This window comes from Carassius gibelio, chromosome B8 (genome assembly GCF_023724105.1).
Source record: "Carassius gibelio isolate Cgi1373 ecotype wild population from Czech Republic chromosome B8, carGib1.2-hapl.c, whole genome shotgun sequence".
NCBI classification, from domain to species: Eukaryota; Metazoa; Chordata; class Actinopteri; order Cypriniformes; family Cyprinidae; genus Carassius; species Carassius gibelio.
In genome coordinates this window covers 27,111,724-27,138,939 of record NC_068403.1, presented here as the reverse complement: position 1 = coordinate 27,138,939, position 27,216 = coordinate 27,111,724, and the positions used below count along the sequence as shown (strand labels likewise).

Sequence of the window (27,216 nt, the reverse complement as noted above, 5' to 3'; positions counted from 1 at the left end):
TTCATCAATATTCCTATATCACAGTGCATACATGTATAAGCTGCGCATTACTCACCTTCAGTGGCGGCACTGGAAGGGGCTTGTTTTCTTTGTCCAGAGAGATGTAGGTGAAGAAGGCTGTAACAGCCCTATATTTTCCCTTCTCAGCCTCCACCAGTGGGTCAGCATCAACGAAAACCTCAATCTCCATTGACTTATTACTGGTGAAGGTCATTCGGCCGGAAACAGTAATGACACAGCCTGCAGAGACACATAATGTCAGATATTACATCTACTCATATTACATGATGCCGTTTCCAATGTAAGACAAATGTATATATGAGTTCACAGAATTTTGTAGCAGTGTAGCAGTAAGCAGGAAAGTGTACAGTATGTACTATGTATAGACTAATCTAATAAATATATAATAACAACAAAGTTATAGATTTAATGAGGCAACCTTATTCTTTTTGAGTAATGAATGAGTACATAAACAGTAGGTTCTAAGAAGAACTGAATAACTGTGTCTAATGTGGAGACTCAACTAAAAATAAGCTATATGTAAAAAAATATTGTATGTTTTTTTTTTATTAATTTCTTTTTTAGTGGTCTGACATGTCATCTAAGGAATAAAATAAAATAGCCACAAGGAATTCAGAGATCTGTGCTTAATGTATACATTTTTAATGATGTTTAATAAATGTATGTTTAAATTCATTTATCTGGTCGACACTTTTATTAAAAGAGACTTGTTCAAGGCACAATATACAGTACATGTATGCATTTGATCATTACTGTATGTGTATTCCACCAGTTGAGTAATTTGAACCCTAGCAATACTAGCTATGTCATTCATTTAACACACACACACACACACACACACACAGAGAGAAAAAAAGATCAAACATTTCCAGTGTGCATGGAGAATGAGAGAACTAATGAGGCTGCATGATTTTGCAAAAGGTTTCGTGGGTGGGGGTGACCATGTGTTCCTTGTAGCCCCGTCCAAACTAACAGTTATTGCTCGAAGCTTCCTATATCCGATGACTTTTATCTGATCTGTCAAGGTTTTTCAGAGCATCACTTACTCACTTAAATTTTTTTTTCATTTCACTGGCCCTGTCAGTGATGCAGTTTTGACACCAGACTCTATTAAACACAGCCAGGAATGGACCGACCTCATTATCCCTTTATATAACACATACTCTTAATGGATTCTGGGAAAAACTAATGCTTAAATGTACCTTTACGCATTTAATGGAGCTCTGAGATAGATGCAGAATGGCTTAATAAGACCTCGGGACTCTGAATTGCTAGTTACAGTGTAGAAAAGTGGATCTTGCCCATTTAAAAGCATTCATGGCAATTTGTCATTTAGAACAAGGCTGAGAAAAAGAGGATGGTTGAAATTGTTAGGTCCATTTCCTGCCGTCTTTGATATATACATCTAATCTTTATTTCCATGGAAACAGAGCCTGAGGCAGATATTTTATTTTGTTATATCGTTTCTTCACTGTCTTTCCAGTCAATGCATCTGGTATCTTAGGAAAAATGAACAGATTGCCTATAGAATACCAGACATATACTTCAGTTGTTGTTTGTTTGTGGGTCTTTCTGCCTTTAGTTTTGTCTTCAGCAAGTGAAATCCATGCTCAATCAGGTTGAGATCAGGAGATTGACTTGCCACTGCAGAATATTCCACTTTTTTACCTTTAAAAGCTCCAGGGTTGCTTTTGCTCTATGTTTCGGGTAACTGTCTGTACATTGTGCCAATCAACTTTGTTGCACTTAACTGAATCTGGGCAGAGAGTATATCCCTATACTGTTAAGAATCGTTCCGACTGCTTCTGTCTCATCATCACTAAACAAAAGTTTCTTCCACGTCCTTCTGGATGCGGTCATTTCCTGTTCTCTGACAATGGCCATGATCATTGTCTTCCGTGTCTGGGCATTCAACATGCTGAAGGTGCGTTCGTGGATGGTTCATGCAACACCTCGGGTGCTGTCGCCACCTCGGGTGTTGTCGCCACTGCCGAATTGGACCCAGAGTTGACAGCGTTGCTTGCTCGGGCAGCTGTGAGCATCAGGATGGAGGTGGATGTACTGAACAGCCCTGAGTGCTCATGGCTGTTTGATTGGTTCTTGGTGTAGAGCGCGGCTCACAACCACATTTTAGTCTGGTTCCTTTCTTCCCGGATGTGCATGGGGAAGTGATGTGTGATGTAGTTGTGGATGGCCCCTTTTTATGGCCGCAGCTCATTTCGTTCCTCCGTCCTCACTACCCTCGATGGCGGGGCAGCTAGGGGTGCGTTGACATTCCCCATCAGGAGAGTGCGATTGCAGTGCACTTGTATCCGCAAAACGCCGCCACCTTGAGGAATAGTCCGCGCCTCTCACCCAAGGCCTGTAAGCTGTCGGCCGCGCTCGCTACCAAGGCTTACAGTGCTGCGGGCCAAGCTGCCTCTGCTTTGCATGCCATGGCTATCCTGCAAACTCAGCAATCCAAGGCTTTAACAAATGCACGAGGGTAAAACCAACCTGAGGTTGATGCAGGAGCTGCGCATGGCGACTGACCTCCCCCTTCCGGGTGACAGAAGTCACGACGCAGTCCCTCTGGAATGCGATGTCCACTCTGGTGGTCCAGTAGTGCCGTTTCTGGTTCAGCCTGGTCTGTATGAGAGACATTGACAAAGTGCACTCAATGCTCGATGCTCCCATCTCCCAGGCTGTCCTGTGTGGCGATGCTGTCAGGGGCTGTGCCCAGCAGTTCCTGACAGAACAACAGCAGACTGAGGCCATACAGCACATCTCGTCACGACGTGATCCTCCGGTTGCCACCATTCCGTCACAGGCAGTGCCTCAGCCTGCTCGTTGCTGTGGGCGCTCCCCTGCGTCCTCCACACCAGCTCCACCCCATGCTGAGGGTTCTTCGAGGCCGGCGCATCGAGCCCTGCACAGGAGAGCGGCACCCCCCATGTCAATTCCGGCTGCGAAGTCCTCGAGGAAGACGACTAAGTGGCCCTGACACGGGCAACTCGGAGGTGTGGGAGACTGCTCTTCAGTAGCTGGTGGAGACAGAGCCTCTTCTTCGCCTGGGCCGGGTGGAGAATCCTCAGTTTTTGTTTCTTTCTGTTCTGCTGCTGGTCCAATGGCCGGTGGCACCCACTTTTTCATAGAAGAGCAATTCCCTTTCCTCCGAGGGGCAAGGCTTGCGGGTTAACAATGAGTGACACATTGCCTCCTCATTCTCACCCACGACGCCCCCTTTCACCAGCGGTCAAGAGGCTGCGGTTCGGAGACGCAACGCCTCTCCACACGTCTCTGGCCAGTTCCTCCGGGAACACGAGGAGTGTGGCTGTGATGACTTGGAACACGATGCCTTCTGGGCCATCCGACACAACTCCCCATCGCTGCACAACTGCGGGTTTGTCGACTGTCCCTTTGGTGCCACTTGTACGGAGTCTGGGAGTGTGGCTTGCGCTGCCCAACACGTCACGCTGGCTCATTCGCACGGTCCGACTCGGTTACGCGATTCAGTTCGCCCGGCGACTTCCCAAGTTCAAAGGCATCCCCGAGACTTCGGTGGCAGTCCGGGATGCCTCTGTCTTGCACGAGGAGATTGTTGTCCTGCTGGCGAAGGATGCAATCGAGCCGGTCCCTCCAGCCGAGATGAGGACAGGGTTTTACAGCCCTTACTTCATCGTACCTAAGAAAAGCGGTGTCCTTCGGCTTATCCTGGATCTGCGAGTCTTGAATCGGGCCCTGCACAAGCTCCCGTTTAAGATGCTGACGCAGAAACGCATTCTCAAAGGCGTTCAGCCCCAGGACTGGTTTGCAGCTATCGACCTGAAAGACGCATACTTTCATGTCTCAATCCTCCCTCGCCACAGACCATGTCTTCATGAAGCTCGCGAAGGGCGCCCTTGCCCCACTCTGGGAAGTGGGCATCAGGATCCTCAACTATCTCGATGACTGGCTTATTATGGCCCGGTCCCGAGAGCAGTTGTGCGATCACAGGGATTTGGTGCTCCGCCACCTCAGTCAGTTGGGGCTTCAGGTCAACCGAGAGAAGAGCAAGCTCTCCCCTGTGCAGAGAATCTCTTATCTCAGTATGGAGTTAGACTTGGTGAGTATGACCTCATGGCTCACCAGAGGCTCCTGGGGCATATGGCATCCGCAGCCACAGTCACACCGCTTGGGTTGCTCCATATGAGGCCACTTCAGCACTGGTTGCACTCCCGAGTCCAGAGATGGGAATGGCGCCACGGTACACATCGTGTCACCATCACACTGATGTGTGTTATTGTCACAACAGATGCGACATGCAACAGGCAGGCAGGTTCAGGGTCCTGGACAGGACCTCGACTGCTTTGGCACATTAACTGTCTGGAGTTGCTGGCAGTGCATCTAGCCTTACGGCGGTATCGTCCTCTGTTGCTAGACAGGCACTTGTTGGTCCGCACGGACAACACTGCGGCTGTTTCGTACATCAACCGACAGGGAGGTCTACGATCATGTCGCATGTCTCAACTCGCCCGCCATCTCCTCTGGAGTCAGACACGGCTCAAGTCGCTGCGCGCTATCCAGATCCCGGGGGAGCTCAATCGTGCAGCCGACGCGCTCTCACGACAGCTCACCTTTCCCGGGGAATGGTGACTCCTTCCCCAGATGGTCCAGCTGATCTGGAGTCGAGTCTGCGTTTCCCCCAGTAAGCCTGCTTGCACAGATGCTGTGAAGGTCAGGGAGGACGAGGAACAGGTCCTGTTGGTTGCGCCTTACTGGCCCACCCGGACCTGGTTTTCGGAACTCATGCTCCTCGTGACAGCCCCTCCCTGGCACATCCCCCTGAGGAGGGACCTTCTCTCTCAGGGGCTTGGCACCATTTGGCATCGGTGGCAGACACTATCACTCAGGCTAGAGCCCCCTCTACGAGGCAGGCCTATGCTCTGAAGTGGAGTCTGTTCACGAATTGGTGTTCTTCTCACCGAGAATACCCCCGGAGGTGCCCGGTCAGAGTCGTGCTTTCTTTCCTGCAAGAAAGGTTGGAGCGTGGGCTGTCATCTTCCACCCTGAAAGTATATGTGGCTGCCATTGCAGCCCATCACAATGCAGTGGACGGCCGGTCCTTGGGGAGGCATGACCTGATCGTTAGGTTCCTGATGGGTGCCAGAAGGTTACATCCTCCTAGGACACCCCTGATTCCCTCCTGGCACCTCTCTATTATCCTGGCGGGACTTCAGAGGGGTCCCTTTGAGCCACTGGATTTAATCCAGCTTAAGTTCCTGTCTCTCAAGACAGCGCTCCTGATCACGCTCAATTCCATCAAAAGGGTTGGGGACCTCCAAGCATTTTTGGTAAGTGAAGAGTGCCTTGTGTTCGGGCCAGCCTACTCTCACGTTGTCCTGAGACACCTGCTGGGATACGTGCCCAAGGTTCCCACCACTCCCTTCCGAGACCAGGTGGTAAACCTGCAAGCAGTGCCCCTGGAGGAGGCAGATCCAGCCTTGATGTTGCTGTGTCCTGTAAGAGCGCTTCACATATACGTGGACTGCACCCAGAGCTTCAGAAGCTCTGAGCAGCTCCTGGTCTGCTTTGGAGGTCAGCAGAAGCTTTACAAGGTTTTACAACCTCCGTGTAGAGCCAGTTTCTTCCCGTGTGTTGGGTAACTGGTAATTAGCGGGAAGGGCTGGCTGGGTGTCAAGCTTGCTGTGCCATTCCCCCTAACATGGGGATGTGAGCGCCTTTCTTCTCCCAGTAGAGTTCCACGCTTGGCGTTCCCTGGTCGAGCATCCTCCAGCAGCCTCGGCAATCAGACTTGGCGGAGCAGTATGTCGCCAGGCCCAGTACTGGTTTAGCATGCCCGGAGTTCCGGTCAGCCCCTGTACTGGGCTAGGTGTTCATATGGCTTGATTCTTCCACGGTAAGGTTTCCCTCTTGGCAAACCTGTGTCTTCCCTTGACAGACCCGCTCTGTCAGTCTCTTCTGCCAACTGTCCCATCCCTATTCTAAGGTAGGACCTGCCTCAGAGACCCATTCCATATGTATAACTGCCCCCCGGGCCAGTCCATATCAGTATCTTCACATGTCACCTCCCTACGGGTAGGATGTGGTCTCCGTAGTGACCTTTTCCTAAGGCTCGCTCCCCCATCGTCTTGCCAAGCTGTAAGAACAAATAGGGAAGATTTGAAGCAATCTTTCTCCGAAGGTTGAAATCCCTTCCACTAACTTTGTGTGGGCGGCGATGTACTCTCCCTTTGGCCCCTTCGGCACCAAGGTCAGTGAATTTGCGCTGGGGCTTTGGGAAGGTTACGACCTTAAGCGTAGCTTTTGTGGCACGCCAGGGCTTGTCGACAATTGCAGCGCCACAGGGTTGTGACGGTATTCAGGTTGTGGTGTTTTCCATAGGACCCCATATGTCGTTCGACATTACTCATAGTGACCGACAGATAGGGAACATCTCGGTTACGTACGTAACCCTTGTTGCCTGATGGAGGGAACGGAGACGTTATGTCCCCATGCCACAACCTTGAACCGGTCGCTGTTGCCGGTACACGTTCTCGGCTCCTCAGCATAAAACCTAATGAGTGGATGCACCTGTCGCCCTATTTATACCCCTTGGCACGGGGAGTGGCTCAGGTATGCTAAATCCACTAGCCAATTTTCATTGACGTTTTCTCGTAAACTCAGAGATGATTGGCCTCCCAAGTGAGACCCCATATGTCGTTCAACATAACGTCTCTGTTCCTTCCATCAGGGAGTAAAATAGAAGTAAAATTTGCTGAGACTAGGTGGTGTTTCTTCTCATATTGGCTAAGTAGCAGCAGGTGTGCAGGCCGAAGCACGCTGGAACCGCGATCAAAGAAACGCTAAAAGTGATGACAAAAAGCAGCAGCTAAGAGCTGACATGACAAAAAGCTAAGCTAAAAGCCAAATTTCATGGTGTCCTGAGTATTTAAATTGGCCTTTTGGCAACACCTCAAATGTTGTCTTGACCAATTAGATATTGTCTTTGCTCGGGGTGTCATAAATCATATGTTATCTTATCAATCATGTGGTCCGAATTTTCATGTCTTGCAGGGTATAATTTTGGACATGATTCCTAGAATATGAATATGATACATTTGAATGACTAATGGTCAGAAACGTTTCAAGCAAACATGATGAAAGCTGTTCTGTGAAAGAGTTGATTGGTTAGCTTGCTTCAGACTGGCTGGCGCACGGATTTGATTTACAACATCCTGTTGCTTTCCTGTGTAATTCGGCTCCTCATGTTTCAACCATGCTCCCGATCGAATCTTTAATTTGTCTGGTTGGGGTCTGATACGCTACACACAAGTTAGGTCTTTATATAGTGCTTTTAACAATACAGATTGTGTCAAAGCAGCTTTACAGTATTAAATAGTAAAATAGTGTGTCAATGCAAAAAGGACAACAGAAAACATTAAATTTTCAGTTAAAGGCAGTTCATCATTGAATTCAGTGATGTCCTCATCCAGCTCAGTTTAGTTTAAATAGAATTTGTGCAATCAAGTCAACATTATAACTGGAAATTAAGTGTCCCAAACAAAGCAAGCCAGAGGTGACAGCAACAAGGAACCAAAACTCCATCGGTAACAGAATGGAGAAAAAAAAAACCTTTTGAGAAACCAGGCTCAGTTGGGGGGGCAATTCTCCTCTGACCAGACGAAACCAGAAGTTCAGTTCCAGGCTGCAGCAAAGTTAGATGCAGTGCAGAGGACTCATCTGGATCCGTGGTCTTGTCCTTATGGCCGTCTAAGAGACAAGGTCTTCACTGGGGATCTGTATCTGGGGCTCATCACATAACCATTTCCTCTTCCAGAGCACTAAGCAGACTCTGTGGCATTAGATCATTGCTCTGCACATTTGACTAGACAGGCAGAGTAAACTCTGGGACAATTTGTTTTCCCTGCCAACTGCAGATGTTATTATTACTTTTGCAATTCTGTCTGGTGATGCTACTGATGTAGAAATGAACACCTAAAAGTTAAGACCCAACCAAAGTCACTGCTGCTGAAATAAGCCTGAGAAAACTAAATAATTTAAAATCCTGAGAGCTTTACCAAGTTCATGTCAGAAAGACACAAATGGCTTTGAACATAGAGTGATTACGAGCAAGGTTTTAGAACAAACTAAAAAAGAATGTGCCTTTTGTATATTTGCACACCTCTATAATAGAGCATGGGTTTGTTTGTCAAGTCCCATAGTATTAGCAGATGAAAATATTTAGAGTATGCAAACATGAATGAGTCAGATGAGTAATTAATGAATGGAGAAAGAAATAAGCATAATAATTAATGAAACAAATAAATCATTTTTGCTCAGTCATGTAATATGAAAGAATAGTAAACCTAAAGGCTTCATGCGCTCTGAAAGAGGCTGGGTCAAGGTCTAAGTTTATTTTAGTGGAAGGATGAAAAGTCTCTGCTTCAGTGAAATCCAGCACAGTCATAGTGTCATCCATTGTATATACACTGAATACCAGTGAGGCTGTTGTTTTCTTCCATTCTTTGTTACAATTTCAAAGATTTCAAAGTACAATTCAAACGCTGTATTTACAGGATGATAACATGACAAACAAATGTTCTTCTAAAAATGTCTTCTAAATCATATTCAACAACAACAACAACTAAGAATCCGCGATGCTGTATTATGCACATAGACTGTTATAATGCTACGTTCAGAAAGACAGAACTGGAAAGTGCACCAAGTGCACTCTTGTGCTCCAGCGAAGAGCTTGGGTTTTGAAAAACAGAATATGGAAAACAGATATTTTTTGGTTTGAAATAATGACTAATAAAAAAATAATGACGTTTTATAACAAAAAACACTTCATCAGCAAATAATTTGCACTGCATCAGGGTTTGCTCTGTATATGTTTAAAAGGTTTCCAAATACAGCTTTGTAAAAAATGGTAACCGATCTCAATCAATTCTCTGTGTGTGTGTGTGTGTGTGTGTGTGTGTGTGTGTGTGTACTGTATATCCCAGATTCAATCTGGGATGCAAGAAGTTTTAACAGAGTAATGTGTTGCATAATTATATCTTTCAACTGCCTATCTTTTACAAAACAAGAACTGAGAATAAATCACTAGAATTGCTTTTTGGTCCAGTCAATTATCAGATGTCAATACAGACCTAATATTTGGCAAACTACACTAGTATTCAGCAATACATAATGCATTATGCAATTTTCCACTAACCTATTTACAACACAAGCAACCTAAAGGCTGTCCACAGTCTATTTTTAACTTATTTTTAACCAGTCATAAAGGAAATCAGATGTCTTTGAGATTTCTGTGAGAATCAGAAACCATGTACCAACAATTATCTCTGTGCTACAATGAAAATAGGCAACATGTATTTTTTCATTACCTTTCTTGATCTTGCGATGGAAGTTAATGGCGTCCACAGATGCGGTCACAATGTTGGTCTTGCAATGACGAACAGCAACAATCCCTGCCACCTCATCCATCAGCTTCATGGTCACACCTGAAGATTACATATATCAGTGACTTACAATCAGACTGTGAATATGTATACTGTATCTATCAACTTAGCTCTGAAGCATCAGAGTAAAAACCATCCAGAAGTCATAAACTGTTAGTTCTGCTGAAAGAAAATGCAAAGGCACTTGTGATAATAAGAGTCATGATCTCATGCTGACAGTGTGTATATAACCAGAATCCACTGCATACATATGTGCAGTAAACATCCTCTTACATCCCCCCAACTTAAAGTACTGCTTTGACCCTTAAATAGCCCTGTTGTCATGACAAGAGCTCAGTGTCAGGCTGGACGGCTGATATCTAACTGATATCCACTGCTATGACAGTGTTTCAGTGATATTTAAATGTGTTAAAGGGATGGTTCACTTTCAAATTAAATTTTGATATGTTTTAGCTTACCTCAAGGGCATCCAAGATATAGATGTCTTTGTTTCCGCAATAGTTCCCATTTTGATATTTTTAGGTCAAACCGTTATTGTCTGTATATATGGAGGTCATATAATGGAGGTCTATGGTCACCACCTCAAAGAGCATGCAGAGAGGAGTCCAAATTAAACAATTCCCCATCGTAAGTACACATTGATGACCTAAGACATGAAACGAGCGGTTTGTGTGAGAAAACGAACAGTATTTATATTGTTTTTACTTCTTATACACAACCACGTCCAACTGATATGAGGGCGCACGCGCTTCCTGTTGTGTGACGTGCGCGCACGCTCTGGCTTAGTCTGCGCAAGTGCAGAAAGTGCCGGAAGTGATCTCTCGCGCGTGTACATCACTCATTGTTTACACTTACTGTCTATGGTTTAAACAGATATTTCGAAAGCCTTACCTTTCACTGTGAATATCTAAATATATTTAGACGTACAGGAAATTGCAATGGAAGATGATTTCAATATATCAACAGACAACGTTGATGCACGTTATGCACATTGTGTTTTGTTTGCCACGTATAAACTGGAGGCGACGTCCACTAACAGAGGGACCCAATGGCACGCTGTCAATAGAGTGAGTAATGTGTTGTGTTTATTATAATCGCAACGATTATAGGGTACATTATGAACAAATTAATTAATTACAATTAAGGCATTATATTTCAGACAGTGCAGATTGGGGGCGTATCGTGTGATAAACAGTAAACAATGAGTGACATTCATGTGCGAGAGATCACTTCCGGTGCTTTCCGCGCCTGCGCAGACTAAGCCAGAGTCTGCGCACACGTCACACAACAGGAAGCATGCGCACCCTCAGATCAGTTGGACGTGGTTGTGTACAAGAGGTAAAAACGATATAAATACTGTTCGTTCTCACACAAACCACATGTTCCCGTCTTAGGTCATCAATGTGTACTTATGATGGGGAATTGTTTAATTTGGACTCCTCTGTGCATGCTCTTTGAGGTGGTGACCATAGACCTCCATTATGTGAGTCACAGACAAGAATGGTTTGACCTAAAAATATCAAAATGGGAACTACTGCGGAAACAAAGAAACTTACATCTTGGATGTCCTTGAGGTAAGCTAAAACATACCAAAATTTAATTTGAAAGTGAACTATCCCTTTAAATTATATAATTTAAAGCCAAAAAAAAAAAAAAAACTAACAGCATAATATCTGCACATAACAGCAGCAGGAAATATAAGCTAATGTAAGCTAATAGCGGAGAGTCAATTTCATTACCATCCTTCATTATCAGTGTCGTTTTGGCTGATATGGCATTGCTATCTTCACAAATAAATACCCATTTGCCAGTGAAATGCAAAACATGATGTTATATGACAGAAAATTACAATAAAGCATCAAACGATGTAGCATGATTACTGCTATAATAATATCAATTGCATAGCACACGCTTGGGAAAAAGTTTAGTGCTTTATGAATTCTACATCTCTCCTAACAGGTCACCAGCAGTCTCAGGAGAATCAGACCACTTATCACTTATCACAATATCTGTATGACTTGGACATTTCACTATTTCACTGTCCAAACCCATTGCAATAGGGTTGTATGATAAACATAGATAAGTTTATAAATTGTTATTTCTTCATTTTTGTCTAATTAGCCTAGGCTCTGAAATTTAATTTGGCTTGCATTCAGATTCAACACTTTACAACACTTCTTCCAAGTGCTGTACAGGAACGTTACATGCAAGTCTGAATGTAGATTGTGGTGAATAACATTTGAGAGCTGCAATAAATAGGGAGGATTGTCAGTGAATGAAAAAATTATAAAAAAATGTTGCTTTGTGTGAATTTCTAGATGACAGCAAATAATGCCCGAAATGTCATTTTTGGATGAACTGTTGCTTTGAAGTCGATGATGTATCTTGCACTGAATATACAATATAATACATTCACTGGCCATTTTATTAAGTACACCTTGCTAGTACCAGGCTGGACCCCTTTTTGCCTTTAGAACTGCCTTGATTCTTTGTGGCATAGATTCAACGAGGTGTTGGAAACATTCCTCTGAGATTTTGGTCCATATTGATATGACAGTAATATGCAGTCGCTGCAGATTTGTCATCTCTACATCCATGATGCAAATCTCCCGTTCTACCACATCCCAAAACTGCTCTATTGGATTGAGATCTGGAGACTGTGGAGGCCATTTGAGTAAAGTGAACTTATTATCATGTTCAAGAAACCAATCTAAGGGGCCCAAGGTGTGCCAAGAAAATACCCCCCACACCATTACACCACCAACAGCCTGAACTGTTTAGACAAGGCAGGATGGATGCATTCTTTCATGTTCTTTACATCAAATTCTGACCCTACCATATGAATGTTGCAGCACAAATCAAGACTCAACAGACCAAGCAAAATGTTTCCAATCTTCTAATATTCTATAACTTTTGTGAATTGTAGTCTCTGTTTCCTGTTCTTATCTGACAGGAGCAGCACCCGGTGTGGTCTTCTGCTTTCCGTAGCCCATCTGCTTCAGGGTTCGACGTGTTGTGTGTTCAGAGATGGTATTCTGCATATCTTGGCTGTAACGAGTGGTTATTTTAGTTACTGTTGCCTTTCTATCATCTCTAACCAGTCTGTCCATTCTCCTCTGACCTCTGACATCAACAAGGCACTTTCGTCCACACAACTGCCGCTCACTGGATATTTTCTCTTTTTCGGACCATTCCCTGGTACTAGAGATGGTTGTGTATGAAAATCCCAGCAGTTTTTGAAATACTCAGACCAGCCCATCTGGCACCAACAACCATTCCACGTTCAAAGTCACTTAAATCCCCTTTCTTCCCCTTTCTGATGCTCGGTTTGAACTTCAGCAAGGTGTCTTCACCACATCTAGATGCCTGAGTTGCTGCCATGTGACTGGATGATTAGCAATTTGTTTTACCAAGCAATTGAACATGTGTACCTAATAAAGTGGCCAGTGAGTGTATGTTTTAACATATGTTTTTGAGGAAATCTGAACAATTACATCATGTTTTTGAAATGCAGCAAGAAGGTCTTTGTACAAATTGTACAAATACTGATCGATATACATTTAAATGTGCCAACTTAAAAGCTAATTAAAAATCAAATCTGTAATTTCTTAAATTTATGAAACTGCAAGTCCAAAGTCAAAGGCACACCTGAATTTCGGAAAGCTCATGCTACTGTGAGCCAATAAAAGTGGTAGCCATAGTTGTCAACAAAATATATGGTGATTCGAGTTATACCAGTTTTGCATGGTTATCCAAGTATTGCATAGTTATTCACACCAAATTTTCAAACATGCGAAAGAACATAAAATAAATAAATAAATCTGACTGTTGCAAAGTATTGTGGGGTTGTCTTTTCCTCAAAAATACATGCAGTGCTGCCTTATAATTTTGCTAAATTCGATGATGTATCAACCAACGTATCTAATAAAATGCTTAGCTAATATTTTACTAACTGCTGAGAAGCTGAAATGGTATGAACAGTCGGCTCATGGAAGTCGCTAGGTGTAAGACTGCTAAATATAGCCACTAACTCAGAAAATATATGAAATATATGCTGCCAAGCTTTGAAAAATATCTGGCCTGAGGTAAATCATCTGAACAGAGATGAATGGAAGCAGACTGTTTGTGATATAAAGGCCTTTAACGACCATTTCCATTGTTCATGGACCTGAGGGATAAAGGGGTCATATCATGGAAAACATGATTTCCATTGCTTTTTTGAAATAAAAGAGTTCAGTGTACTGTGGAATTTTGTTTTACATTTCATGCTAAACATAAAATGTATCAAATAATGTGAATAAGTATCTTATGTATGTCAGTAGTATATCATGGGAACACAGCACACAAATGTTTCCTTTGTAATGACCCTTAGATCATTGTAAGGACATTAGATGTTGCATAATATATTTAGTCATTTAGCAGACACTTTTATCCAAAGCAACTTAAAAATGAGGACAATGGAAGCAATCAAAAACAACAAAAGAGCAACGATATATAAGTGCTATAACAAGTCTCAGTTAGGTTAAACGCAGTACACGTAGCATGGGCTTTTAAATAATATAATAAATAAAAAGAATAGAATAAGAATATAATAGAATAGAATAAGAATAAAAATGAAAGGAAAATAGAATACAAAAAGATTAGAAAGTCTTGAACATTTTTTTTTTTTTAAGAATAGAATTAGAATAGTGAGTGTTTAAATTAGAGGGTCAAATAAAGATGGAAGAGATGTGTTTTAAGCCGATTCTTGAAGATGGCTAAGGACTCAGCTGCTTGGATTGAGTTGGGGAGGTCATTCCACCAGGAGGGAACATTTAATTTAAAAGTCCGTAAAAGTGACTTTGTGCTTCTTTGGGATGGCACAATCAAGCAACCTTCACTTGCAGAACGCAAGCTTCTAGAGGGCACATAACATAATAACTAATATTGTAGTAAAAAATTATTTTCATCAAAACATTATAACCCTATACAGTAGAAAAGCAACAAAAACCCTCAGAACAGATGATTAATTTAGTGAGAGGGTCAGCAGATAGCACAGATATAGAACAGTATAACACTTCTTGGAATATTTCTATACCAGGATGACGTGTAATTCATAGCACCAGTGCATGTTTTGTAAGCTCCCTTGACACCAAACAGGCAGAGACTTGACTACTCTGGATCACAGTATGAGCTGGTATTAGAGATGGACCCTGGGGACTCTCATCTCCAAGTGAGATTCCCTCAATTTACACATGGCACTGAAAGTGCACTCCAACCTCAAAAAACTCTCTCTTGACAATTTGTGGCAAAGCTTCTTCACAAATCACAACTAGTGAGAAAGCGTCATCTCTGGATGTGCAGTGGTGTTAAAATATGGGAGAAGCATGAAATGGCTGCTGAGGTTTTGCACGAGTGTCATAAAAGGGGCCATTTTGAACTTAAGGATATGAGTTTTGTCTCCTTTTGCTAGCATTCACACCATATACAAGTGTGGTTTAACACTGTCATCCTTGTCTACCTTGAGTTACAAACTATTCATGTTTTTTTTTTTTTTTTTTCATCTGACACAAATCTAAGGGGGATATAAAAAGTCTACAACACCCATATTAAAATCACAACTTTTATCAGATGTAAACAATTAATCCAAGTAAAATTAAAAAGGCTCAATTTTAACAGGTGTATAGTCCATTGCATGATAATTCGCTCAAATCCCCTAAGGGCCTGGTATCAAGATGCATTTTCTGTGCTGTGCACAGAGACATTTGATATGATATGCGGCTTATGAGTGAACATGAACGCTAGCAAATGAATAGGATAATAACTGTAGGGCAAAGAATGAACTCGTGTTATAAGTGTTTGTAAAAATAAATACATGAAAAGCAAAAAACAAAAAAACAAAAATCCAGGAATAAACATAAATACAAGCATTTCTTTCGATTTTTTTAAGTGTCATAAGGATAACTCAGTATTAAGAACAGTGCGACTGTGCATTACAGTTATTTAAATTCATGAAAGCTCTCTCTATCCGTCTCCATCTGCCTTTGGTAAGGTGAAATGAAAGTCAAGCTGACTCACTCTCATGATGGGCAGAGAGTTTTCACCACTACAGCTGAATTATGGAAGCGACATTTGAAACCTGCTTCTCTTTTTTCCAGGAGTTATTTATATGCCTCCATAATTGTCAGTCAGAATGATTTCTATCAGCTGATTTGCATAGAAAAATTAATCTAAGCCTGGTGGCACAGTCAGTAATAATGTCTGTCTTCAGACTGAAATTGAGTAATTCAGAATTTGTGAACCAACAGTTTCGCAACAGAATACAGATTTTACATTGGACAGTAAGTGCCAACACAACACAATCTACTGTATGTTAAATAAATAAAGAGGACACTGCCAATTATTAATTAAATAGGGCGAGTTTAGCAATAGAGCGCAATTCCATAAAAGAACCAATGGGAGGGGAAAATTCTGTGGGTGATTTACTGACAATGCGCTCATTAAAGAACACAGACACAACATCTCATTTCTATAATGACCAGCACAATCTACCGCCTGCTTTAAGACATACCTTTTGGGGGGGGGGGGTCTTGGCTGATAAATAACCCTGATAAATAGCCCGTGGTCTACAATCTACTAAATTACTAGCGTATGGACTGAACAGGAAAACTGACAATTTTATAAATGAATAAGCAATACCATGACCTCAATTAATATTGCCTGGCTATATTATGTTGGCATGTCTAATTTGACAGACCAAAAAAAAATTCCTTCTTTTTAAGAGACAATGTGTCTTTTTAATTTGATATCCTAACTATACATAATTATGTCGTTTGCTGCTTTTTTTATAACAAAGAAAAAAACTTGACAATGGTTCAACATCAGCAAGACTGCACTCTTTTCAGTCAGAAAGAGGCTTCCAAACTGAATATTTGCCTGTGTGCAAATGAAAATAATGGCAAGCAAACCTAAGGTTGCTATAACTGTGCCGTCAAAGAATGATGTAAGTTTGCTCTAGATCTGAGAAGGAGAACTGGGTGCTCAATGGAAAAACAGCAGTTAGAAAGCCAATCCCAGAAGAGCGTTTGCTGCTAGCAAGTGCTTCAATGATTAGATTTCTTGTGACGATTACCCAAATGTTTTCCTCTGAACAGGCTGAGCCTAGAGCCACCATGATAGATGATGAAATATTCCTCTTCAGTTTGTACTCTAGATGCTCTGCTTTTGTCTCTCTCCACAACATTTCAAACTATTTTAGGTCTACTTACAAAAACAACTCTACCAACAGCAAAATCAACTATCTGTTTACATCAAAGTATAGCACACACTCTCTTTTTCTTGTAATCATAAAGGTAAAATAAAAATAAATAAAAATGAATTAATTAAAATGGCTTTGCAATGAAGTGTTACCATAGAAATAGGTTGTGGGATATTTTCGCACATGCTCAAAAGAGGAAAATAAAATCCTGTATATTTGTGCTCTGTGGGTATTTCCAGCTGCTAGTTAGCATAGCAGCTTGCATCAACAGCTTTATTTCATTTAAATCCTTCGTGAGTCATAGTGATTCACTTGTGGATGTTGAATACCTCATGTTAAATATTCAAGTCCATATTAGATCAGGTGCATTAAATGACATAAACTATATAAACATAGATACAACTTTTGGTCACACTTTAAGTTCCAATTCTCTTGAGTAACAAACCATTAACTACAACCTTTGCCAGAAATAAACTTCTAATTTTCTGTTTATTAATAGCTAGTAAGGAAGGTGTTACGTTTAGGTATTGGGTAGGATTAGGGATGTAGAATAGTCATACAGAATATATGCTTTATAAGTACAAATAAACAGCCAATATTTTATTAATGCATGCTAACTAGCAACTAGTTAATAGTAAGAATTTGTTCCTATACTGAAGTATTACCCATTAACTAAGATTAATAAACACTTTATAAACACAATAAAAGACAACATGTCTTGCAAAGTTACTTATAATCATAATATCTTTTGGATAAATCATCAAAATAAAGTGTTAGCAGATATTAAGCAGACAGACTAATAATACTAATGACTGCTAGTTGACATGTAGTTGGAAATTTACTTATAGTCAAAAGAATGTCTAAGGGTGACACAAATTTTAACCTGGACACAAAGAGTCAGTATTTGACCTATTAGTCGATTACTTTGACCTTTCAAACCCATTTAACAGCACTGATAAAACACAAAAGCTAATTTTTATAGCATCTTTACAGACTCACCTCGTTGCATACAGTGGCAGTTTACAATAACCACTTCTGTCAAGATACAAGATACTGTCAATAGTATAAAATGGCATGTGAAAAGAGCAGTGAGAACATAATTAGAAGTTTTTTCTTTTGTGTTACATAAAAAACATTAGAGCGTCGGAATGACATGAAGGTGAACAAATGATGTCTGAACTATGTGTGTTTGTTCCACAAATCCATGCTAAATGCAGGGAACCTCTAAACCACCCTCAAACCATGCACAGTAATATACATACAATAGAAGACCAAAGGGTTAAGCTTATGATGTGAAGCTTATGTGTGTTATTTGAATTGTAAAGATGAGTTGGTGAATGACTGCAAAAATATATATATTTTTTTATTAATCTATTTGCATCAATCTTTTAATGTTTGTGATCTTGCAAACACTTTTTGTATATTTTAAACATTAACTTGCAGTGCTGCACGCTTGTTCACTAAGCATAAGTGTATCACTGTTCAGCCATTTTTCATTCGTACAATGGTTGCTGTCCACAGCTGTATTTAACCCAGAATACTCCTTTAACATATTTAGTAGTTTAATATCTACTAAAGACTCCCACTGCCTTACTACAAATACAAAAGTGCCATATTGGCACACAGCCTTTCTTTCTGAGTAACACACAGATATAAACACACTCACACTTGATCTGTGATGGATGTAACCTGTCTGCACTCTATAATCATTCCTGCTTGAGCTCGGCTGGAGGAAATTCACAATCCATTGCACTTTGACAAATAATATGGTTGAGAACTACAAACACGAACAAAAAGTGTTAAAAACTACAAACATGTTTGATGCGCATGACCAATATTTAAGTAAGAGGATAGAGGGTTTGAGTTATTAATAATCAACATTTAACCTGGTAAAAATATTTATTTCATGTTATTTGTGTTATATTTCATCTGCAACAGCAATGTAAACTTTTTCTCTAATTGCAGGTCTCTAATTGAAAGATGCCTGTTAGAATGTAATGATCGAGGCTCTGGACTCTGAGCATAACTTGCTTTTCTATAACAAACTATCCATAAAAAACATGAATGCCCTTGCAGTGGCAAATAGCTTTGGTAATATATTACATTTGATTACATTAATGTTGTAAGTAGAGATTTACGATAAATATTTTAACTGCTATGTAAAAGGAATACTGCTGTAAAAACAACGCCTTATTTGCTTAAAGTGTTTTCAAACCAAATGTTATTGCACTTTTGTTCATATAGCAGTACACTTAAATGAAAAAGTGCAAGATACACTACTTTAGAATTCATTATTGAATTTCGCTGAAAATGTTATGACCCCTTTAAAAGACTTGTTTAGTAGTCATGTTCACATTTAAAATATGCATGCTTGAGTGGTGACAGTGCAGTTTACAACACAGTGCTGATTAATTAGCTTTGCTTCATGAGTTCTCTCCAATTTCACTTCAGTTCTACTCTAAACAAAATAATGTCTATAAATACACTAAATAAAATGTTCTTTTTATTTAATCAGTTAGAGCAGTCATTCCCAACCCCCCACCCCCTTTTTTTTATTTTTTTTTTGGTCAGCCAACAAAAGTGTAACATCTGACTATAAAGTGCTTGAGACTCTGATCTGTGTACTGTGGCCATGTAGGATGACAGATTAAGATTCTACCATACCTTTAAAAGATGAGAAAACATGATCCCACACGCAATGCCTACACAAGACAGCTGCTATTCATAACAACCTGTCACATAGCAAGGTCATATGAGCTCTGAATTTTTTAAATCTTCTCTCAGCCCCCACATTTCACTCGCAGGAACCTAAGCACATCCCCATTTCTTACCCTTTAATTCAAAAGTTTAGTTTAAAGCAACATCATTTTTTTCTGTTTATTTGAGCAATAAATGACACAGAAAGTGTCCTACAGGAACAGCCCACCCACAGTGAAAAATCTGTCATCATTTAATCACCTTTATGTTTATCCAAAACCATGCCTTTTTGTGGGGGGTGGTGGGGGGTGGTCTGGCATTTTAGAAACAGAATTTCCTGTAAATTTGTATTGTAAAAAGCGCTATACAAATACAATTTTATTGAATTAAATTATTTATAATTGAAAGATGCTTATTGGCATGCTTATTATAAACACATTGGCTGTTTATTAGTACTTATTTTGGATGACCATATTCTACATCCCTAATCCTACCTAATACTTTAACAAGTACCAGCAAATTAGAAGTTTGTTGAGGTAAAAGCAGTGTTGGGGTAGTTACTCAAAAAATGTAATTAGTTACTAGTTACTTCTGTAAATTGTAATGAGATTACTTTACTAGTTACTGCATTTGAAAAGTAACTTCACTACTTATTACTTTACTGTTTTAAATTTCTTTACGGATTTTTTCTAAATTCCGATTTCCGTTTGAATTTTTCTGGATTCCATTTTTTTTTTTTTTTTTTTTAACTTAGGGTCAGGCATGTGCGCCAGATGAAACTGTCTATAAGATGACTTTTCAGCACTTGACAAACGGAGAGCGACTCCTACGTAGCACTTGAAGCACAGCTGTGTGATTGCTTTATGTGCAATGTTGGGAAACGCACATCAAACAATAACGAATGATCGCAAAATTACTCGTAGAAAACACTCTTAAGTGCTAAGATCAATCGTTACCCAGAACTTTACACACAGGCAAACACGGCATGTGTAACGTGGGAAAGCACGTTACTATAGTCTAGTAAAGTAGTGTAGTTACCAATATTAGTGGTGTAATGCGTTACTTTACTTCATTACCCAAAAAAGTAATATAGTTACTGTAATCCGTTACTTTGTAACTCGTTACCCCCAACACTGGGTAAAAGTCACAGTTAGTGGTTTATTAAAAGCAAGAATTGGACCTTAAAATGAAGTGTGACCAATTGTAACCATAAATTGTAAATTGTAACCATAAATGGTTACCGTTGGTTTTTAATTACATAAAAGTTCAAGACAACTCTGAATTTTGACTTGCAGGCAGACAGACTATAGATTAAAGTACAATGTACACTTCATTTGCCAAAATTAAAATACCTGTTGGATTTCTTTGAACTATAATTCAGTAAATCCCACAATTTCAATTCAAATTCCTGTATGTTGTTGTAATTTTTATTCAAATTAGCATTTCCAATTTAAATTTTTTTTAATCTAATTGAAAATGACATTGTTCGGCATTGGTTTTTAGATCTGCATTTTTTTTATTATGACATAAATGAAGACTTTCAGTAAATTTCAAGTTTTTCTTCCCACTCATACAGTATGAGCTAGGGGAAGTCATGGCCTAGTGGTTGGAGAGTTTGACTCCTAACCCTAAGGTTGAGGGTTTGAGTCTCAGGCCGGCAATACCACGACTGAGGTGCCCTTGAGCAAGGCACCAAACCCCCAACTGCTCCCCGGGCGCCGCAGCATAAAATGTTAACGGTGTGTGTGTGTTCACCGCTGTGCGTTTGCACTTTGGATGGGTTAAATGCAGAGTACGAATTCTTAGTATGGGTCACGATACTTAGCTGTATGTCACATTGCTTTCACAAGTCATATGGATAAATTACTGGTGTTATGATTTTTTGCATAAAGGCCTCCTGTAGAGAATTGTTTCAATCGCATTCGCTTAGATTGCTTCCTGTGTTTAAAATCACATCATAGGTGGGGCTAGCCCCTCAAGCCCCCCCTTGACACTGAGTTTATTGACTGAGTTTAGTTTTTAGAATAGGATTATGAATGTAGAATATGGTCGTGTAGAATATGTGCAGCCCATATGTTAATAATCATGTATGCTAATCAACAACTAGTTAATAGTGAGAATTGGGTGTTATTGACACCCCCCCCCCCAACCCAATATTTTTAGAGCTTCACAGCTGGTCACTAAGAACAGAATATTCTTCAAAATCTTTCCTATTATATTCATTAGAAAAAAAATAATAATAACAGCATACAGGTTTGGAGCAACATGAAGATCAGATAATTGACTTTTCATTTCTACATGAACTGTTCTTTTAACAGCACAGGAAAGTGGAAAAAATGCATCTTGAACTAAAGTAAAATGATTAATTTGAATTCCAGACAAGTTATGAATGAGATAAATACTATTAAGAAGGAAATGAGATGGAGGGGAAAGGACAGTTCCATATCAAAGAGGGAAATCACAGCTGTCATATTGCTTTGTGTCGAGCAACAGAGGTTGCCAAGGGTCAGGCACAAACCCAAGGACCTCCCTCTTCCCTCTGATAAACAGCCCGTCTCTGATCCTTTAGATATCCATTCAGTAGCTTTGGTCTGCTTTCATCATGCGCAATGGGGAAAAGCAGACGTGGAAACAGACGGTGAAGGCAGAGAGCGAGTGTGTGTGCATGTGTGTGTACGCCAAACGTCCTTGCATACAGACACAGCTGTGATAGAGAGCTTGGGGGGGAATGTGTTATTTTATTTTCTCTTGCACTGCACTGCTCATGGGACTGATTGAACTGTCTTTCAATCAAAAAAAAAAAAAGAAAAGAAAAGAAAAAAGCACCTAAACCAACTAAATTCTGACCTATATGTATCAAGAGTATATGCTAATAAACTATATTAAAATCAGTTACTGTGTTATATTTGTAAATATTTTTTGGGCTGCCACAATTAAAGTGTTAACTGTGTGATTTGTGACATTTTTTTTTCAGTAAACACATTACAAAAATTTGGTAACACTATAGACCAATTTTCACTATTTAATATTTGCTTATTAGAATGCCTATTATTAACATAGTGCTTATAAAGCTCATATTCTGCATCACATCGCTAATCCTACCCAATACCTACACTTAACAACTACCTTACTAACTTTTAATAAGAAGCAAAAACATATTTAAAATATAACATCTTTATGCTGTTTTTACATAATTTGGAGATTAAATGTAAAAATGTGATTAATTAGTTAAATATTTAATCGATTGACAGCACTAATATTTTGATACCCGTTATTATTATTTAACACTGGTATCTTTTATTATATTTATTTTACTGCAGTTTTACATAAAAGCACAAAAAGAAAAAAGAAAAGAAAACCAGAAATTGAAGCCTGTTTTTGTACCCTTTATTTTGCTTTGTAAAATGACATATATGTCAATATATATGACATATTTTCTCTTCATGCTGTAAAAATAAACTGAAAGTACTAAATGCTTCCTCGTTTACAGGTTTTGAAAAAGGGTCATCAATGCAGCACTCTATTCTCATGATTGTACAAGTTTAATACTAGACATTTTATCAGTCATACCTCCTGAAGTGAAACAGACATTGGACAAAGTAAAAAAAAAAAAAAAAAAAAACATTATTAGAAATGAATGGTTTATAGCTTAAAAAGCTTAACATATTATCCTTTTTGGTAACACTTTATTTTAGGGTGTCTTAACTATTTGGGTTTACACATTATTCCTTATCATTTGCATTATATGTATGAATATTTTTTCTATTAACGCTTCATCCATGTTCATCTGAAGAATAAAAGTCATATTCTGACATGAGGGTGAGTAAATAGGGACAAAATGTACATTTTGGGATGGAGTATTCCTTTAAGTATTTTTACACTTGAAAAACTGCATACGTCTCCTTTAAGAAAACTAAGTTTGTTGAGTGACGCAAAAGCCCATCCGACACTAAATCATCATCATTTTAACGGTGCTGTTAACATACATTTAAACTCATTTACACCCTGAAATAGGTTTCACTTGCTTATTCCCTGACCTTCATTCAACTCTAACTTTATGACTCAAATCACTTTATTATCTCACTTTATCATCTTACGTAAAAATTAAACTGCCACCCCTGGAGTCACCTCTCCTGTCTTTTTCTACTAACCATTAACAGAATTACCTCAGTATGGCTCAATTTGTCTTGAACCAATCTTCTGTATTCAGCAAGGGCAAATGAATTAGATCAATTTCAGTCTCCATTATTCCATCCTCAAGAACATCATTAGCCAGAAACAGTAGGGGAAAGATGAGTGCGGGAGACGATAAAAACAAACATTTGCTGTTGATGGATCCAGCTCAGCCAGGAGGCTTTTTACTGTTTTCTATCTTGAACGTTCCTTGTTAGCAGAATAATAAGTTTGTGTAATTGAGCCATTCATTATCCCTGATGTTTTTACTGGTGCACAAACTTGCACACAAACACACACACACACACACACAGCCACTTTGAGGAGGTTAGAGATGCTACAAGCCTAGTACAGAAGAGGAAGAAGTGTGTCTAATCTAGGAGAAAACAAAGTTTCACAGCTCACTATACCAAACGTTCAAAGAAATCTTCTGAAAGTGTTAGATAAAGATTTCGTATTTCGAGCAGACATTGTATGACATTAAAACTGGACCTTTCAAATCAGTGTTTCTCCCCAAATGAGTGCTCTAAATAGATCTACATTTTTTTTCCTTTTGACGTCAACATCAAATCAATTAACATTTGTTTCTATTTCATTTACCACCCTATTGTGTCTGATTCACCAGTGCACATTACTTACAACATGCACTGGTGAATCAAGAAGAAAAAAAACATAATGTAATTTAACTTTCTTGCTTCACTTCTGAAACAATTTATGAATTGTTCATATATTATTAGCTGTAAGAAAATAACAGCATTTTATTTTACAGTCCTGTTCCTCATGTACATACTATGTACTTATTATAGTAATTACAATAACTAGGTAATAACAAGGTACTAACCCTGAACCTACCCCTAAACCTAACCCTACCCCATGTAGTTACCTTGTGTTACCAGAACTTTCTTAGATAAATACACTGTAAGTGCACTATAAGTACATGAAAGTAAACATACTGTAAAAACTTTTCATTTGTTTAAAGCTCCTGTTGTAGGTAATGCCATCTTTTAAAAATCTGGCCAAAAAAAATAGTTCACCAAAAAAATAACAATTTGCTGAAAATGTTTTGTACTGTTTTTATTTGTAAACGGAGCTTGATCTGTGCATAATTTTCTCCTGATTCTGAATTTTTTTTTTTTTTTTTTTTCGCTGGAGAAAGCATTTGGGCTCATATTTTTGCAGATAACTGCTGGAAATTAAGTTTATTCAAACCATTTTTTGTCCTCTCTATTGGTCCTGCTATGAACTTGTTATTGTTCCTGCATACAGTTACAACATTACATACAACTTTGCCTTCTGTAGATTTGCTCATAGCTAAATTGAGCTTGATCTTTAAATAGACACTAAACTCAACTAAATCAACTCTGAACTGACTTGAGCTGAATAATGACTGTCTGTTTTTATGCATAATTTGACTGTCACATATTTTAAGAAGATTGCACCTGTTATTTTCCTACTTATTGAAGCAGCTTTGAAAGAATGTGAATTATATAAAGTGCTATAGAGAGATAGAGGACTGTTCGGTGGATTAATGTTATAGTGGTGAGTGATCAATAAATGAACTTGAATGAACTGGAATTTATATTTATTTTACATTATGATTCTGTGCACACGTTTCTTTAAAGAAATTATTTTCATGACTTTTTGCATGAAAACTTAAAACAAAAAAAACAAAAAAAACTGCGCTTTGAAGTCGATCAAAGGGCATATATGATGGATACAGCTCTTTAGTTTTTTTGTTTTTTTTTGGCATCAATAAAAAAGGAGTTGTAGATGACTGTTGTACAGTTGCTGTTATAAAGTGTTCTCGAGTGGTTGCTGGTGCATTGCTGTACAGATGCTAGGGTGTGATGGGTAGTTTTATACTGATCAACCCCCAAGACCGTAGGATGTTCATGTTACTAGCAAAGGTGTTTTCTCCAAGGATGCAAAAAAGTCAGTTAGATGAGAAAATCAAACTATAGTAATAGTAATTAGAAAAGTAGTATAGAAAAATAGTAATGCACATCTAAAATAACACTGTACTACAAGTGAATTAAGTTTCAGAGGAAGAAAGTGTCCCTTTTGCCTCCCTGGAGATCATTGTGTACCCATTAAACTCTTCAAGCATGAATTTGAGGGGGAACTGCTAGATAGGCAACAGTCAATTGCCTTTGTAGCACTAAAACTGGCTGCTCATCCTGACAATGCAATAATGCCTTTCTGCTCACAGTCAGTCCACAAATCAACCTCAATGAGTCAAACTGGCAGAAACAGACTAATGAAGTAAACACTACAACCAATTACTTTCAATCACATCTGAATCAAATAAACTTGAACTTGATCTGTGAGTGATGTCGTTTTTTCTTGTGAGCACTCAGATTGGTTAAAGCACTCAATATGAATTTTGCTGCATTAGATAAAATGATATTGTATGCGACTTTGTACAAATAAATTCTGTTAGTATAAAGATGCAATGGTATCAGTTGCTTGTAAATAGTGAAAATGTTTTCTATTATGGTGTAAACGTCAAATGGATATGTAATATGAATTTGAGTGCTCACCAGACATGCTTTGGCTTGAATGCAGCTCTACGGAAAAAACAAAATTCATGCAAGTGATTATATAAATAACTGACAAGATATGAAATGGTTCTCTATTTTACTGACGTCAGGGTCCTTCCATTTCTCATTCCCCTATCTCACATTACTAATGCACCACTACTCATTTTGTTATCTGTATGTGTCAAACGTTCCCTGTTTCGGTTTCTACACGGACTGTGCTTCTGATGTTCTTGTGTTTATGTAATTCATTCAGGTCAGTGAGTCGACTACTCGTCATGCATGTATAAATGGTGCTGCGGTAGTTCCAGCCAACCATCTACATTGCAAGTTAATGCAACTAAATTCTGCGCAAGGCAACTAAATAATGTCTGTCCATAAGCCATTAGCTAATAAACTGCTTTCACTCGCTAGTGATTAAGTTAGAGGCTAAGAATACTTTTACAGCAGATACATTTTCACTGTGTATGAACGAGAACAGTCTGACTGAGCGTTAGTGATGGGTCCTCATGAACGTTTTGTGCTTTTTTACCAACTCTTTTATATGACTCAGCATTAAGAAGCTCTCTTGGAGAGTGAGTTCACTGTTTTGTGACCACACGTGTGCTTTTCTTATGTTCATGAGTGAGATGACTCAGGAGGTGAACTAATCTTGTAAATAAACCAGGGGTTCCTAAGAAAATACAATTTCAATCTTTCAAATCAAACAGACAGCTGATATACCAAAAGTATTTTTAACACAATAATTTTGGGCGAAGCAGATCACTTTTAACTTGAAACTTCTACTGATATTTTCTGTGTTAAAGCAGGGTTTAACCATATGTTCAATACTGGTTTGATGTCTAAGATTGGTTGGTGTGCTTCAGGCAATGATAACATTGTCAAATGTGTGAAAAAACAGCAAATTTCTGATGAAAGTGAGCTAAATGTGAATCAGACTATGTGAATAGTATTAATCTAATGCAATAATCATAAAAAGTTTGAAAGTATTACCTCCATGTACAAAGCCATGCAGAGTGCAGTCAGATGGGCCGACGAGGTGGATCAGACTTGACTGACTAAATGCAACAGTGTAGGGCTCTGAGAAAGAAAAGAGAGAGAAAATAAACACAATAAAAACTTAAGA

At 39.3% G+C, this 27,216-nt stretch overlaps 1 protein-coding gene across 5 annotated transcripts in view; it reads right to left on the bottom strand.

Moving 5' to 3' along the window:
* acot7 (acyl-CoA thioesterase 7) overlaps positions 1 to 27,216 on the bottom strand; it is a 67,342-nt gene that overhangs the window by 20,917 nt on the left and 19,209 nt on the right. For 3 of the 5 annotated variants that reach the window (XM_052562947.1, XM_052562948.1, XM_052562949.1), the window contains 4 exons: positions 27,084 to 27,170; positions 26,094 to 26,120; positions 9,372 to 9,488; positions 56 to 240 (listed from right to left, as the gene is read on the bottom strand). In XM_052562947.1, the coding sequence (XP_052418907.1) occupies positions 56 to 240; positions 9,372 to 9,488; positions 26,094 to 26,120; positions 27,084 to 27,170 (416 nt within the window). The remainder of the gene's footprint in view (positions 1 to 55; positions 241 to 9,371; positions 9,489 to 26,093; positions 26,121 to 27,083; positions 27,171 to 27,216) is intronic. The other 2 variants (XM_052562950.1, XM_052562951.1) reach the window with 1 other exon arrangement.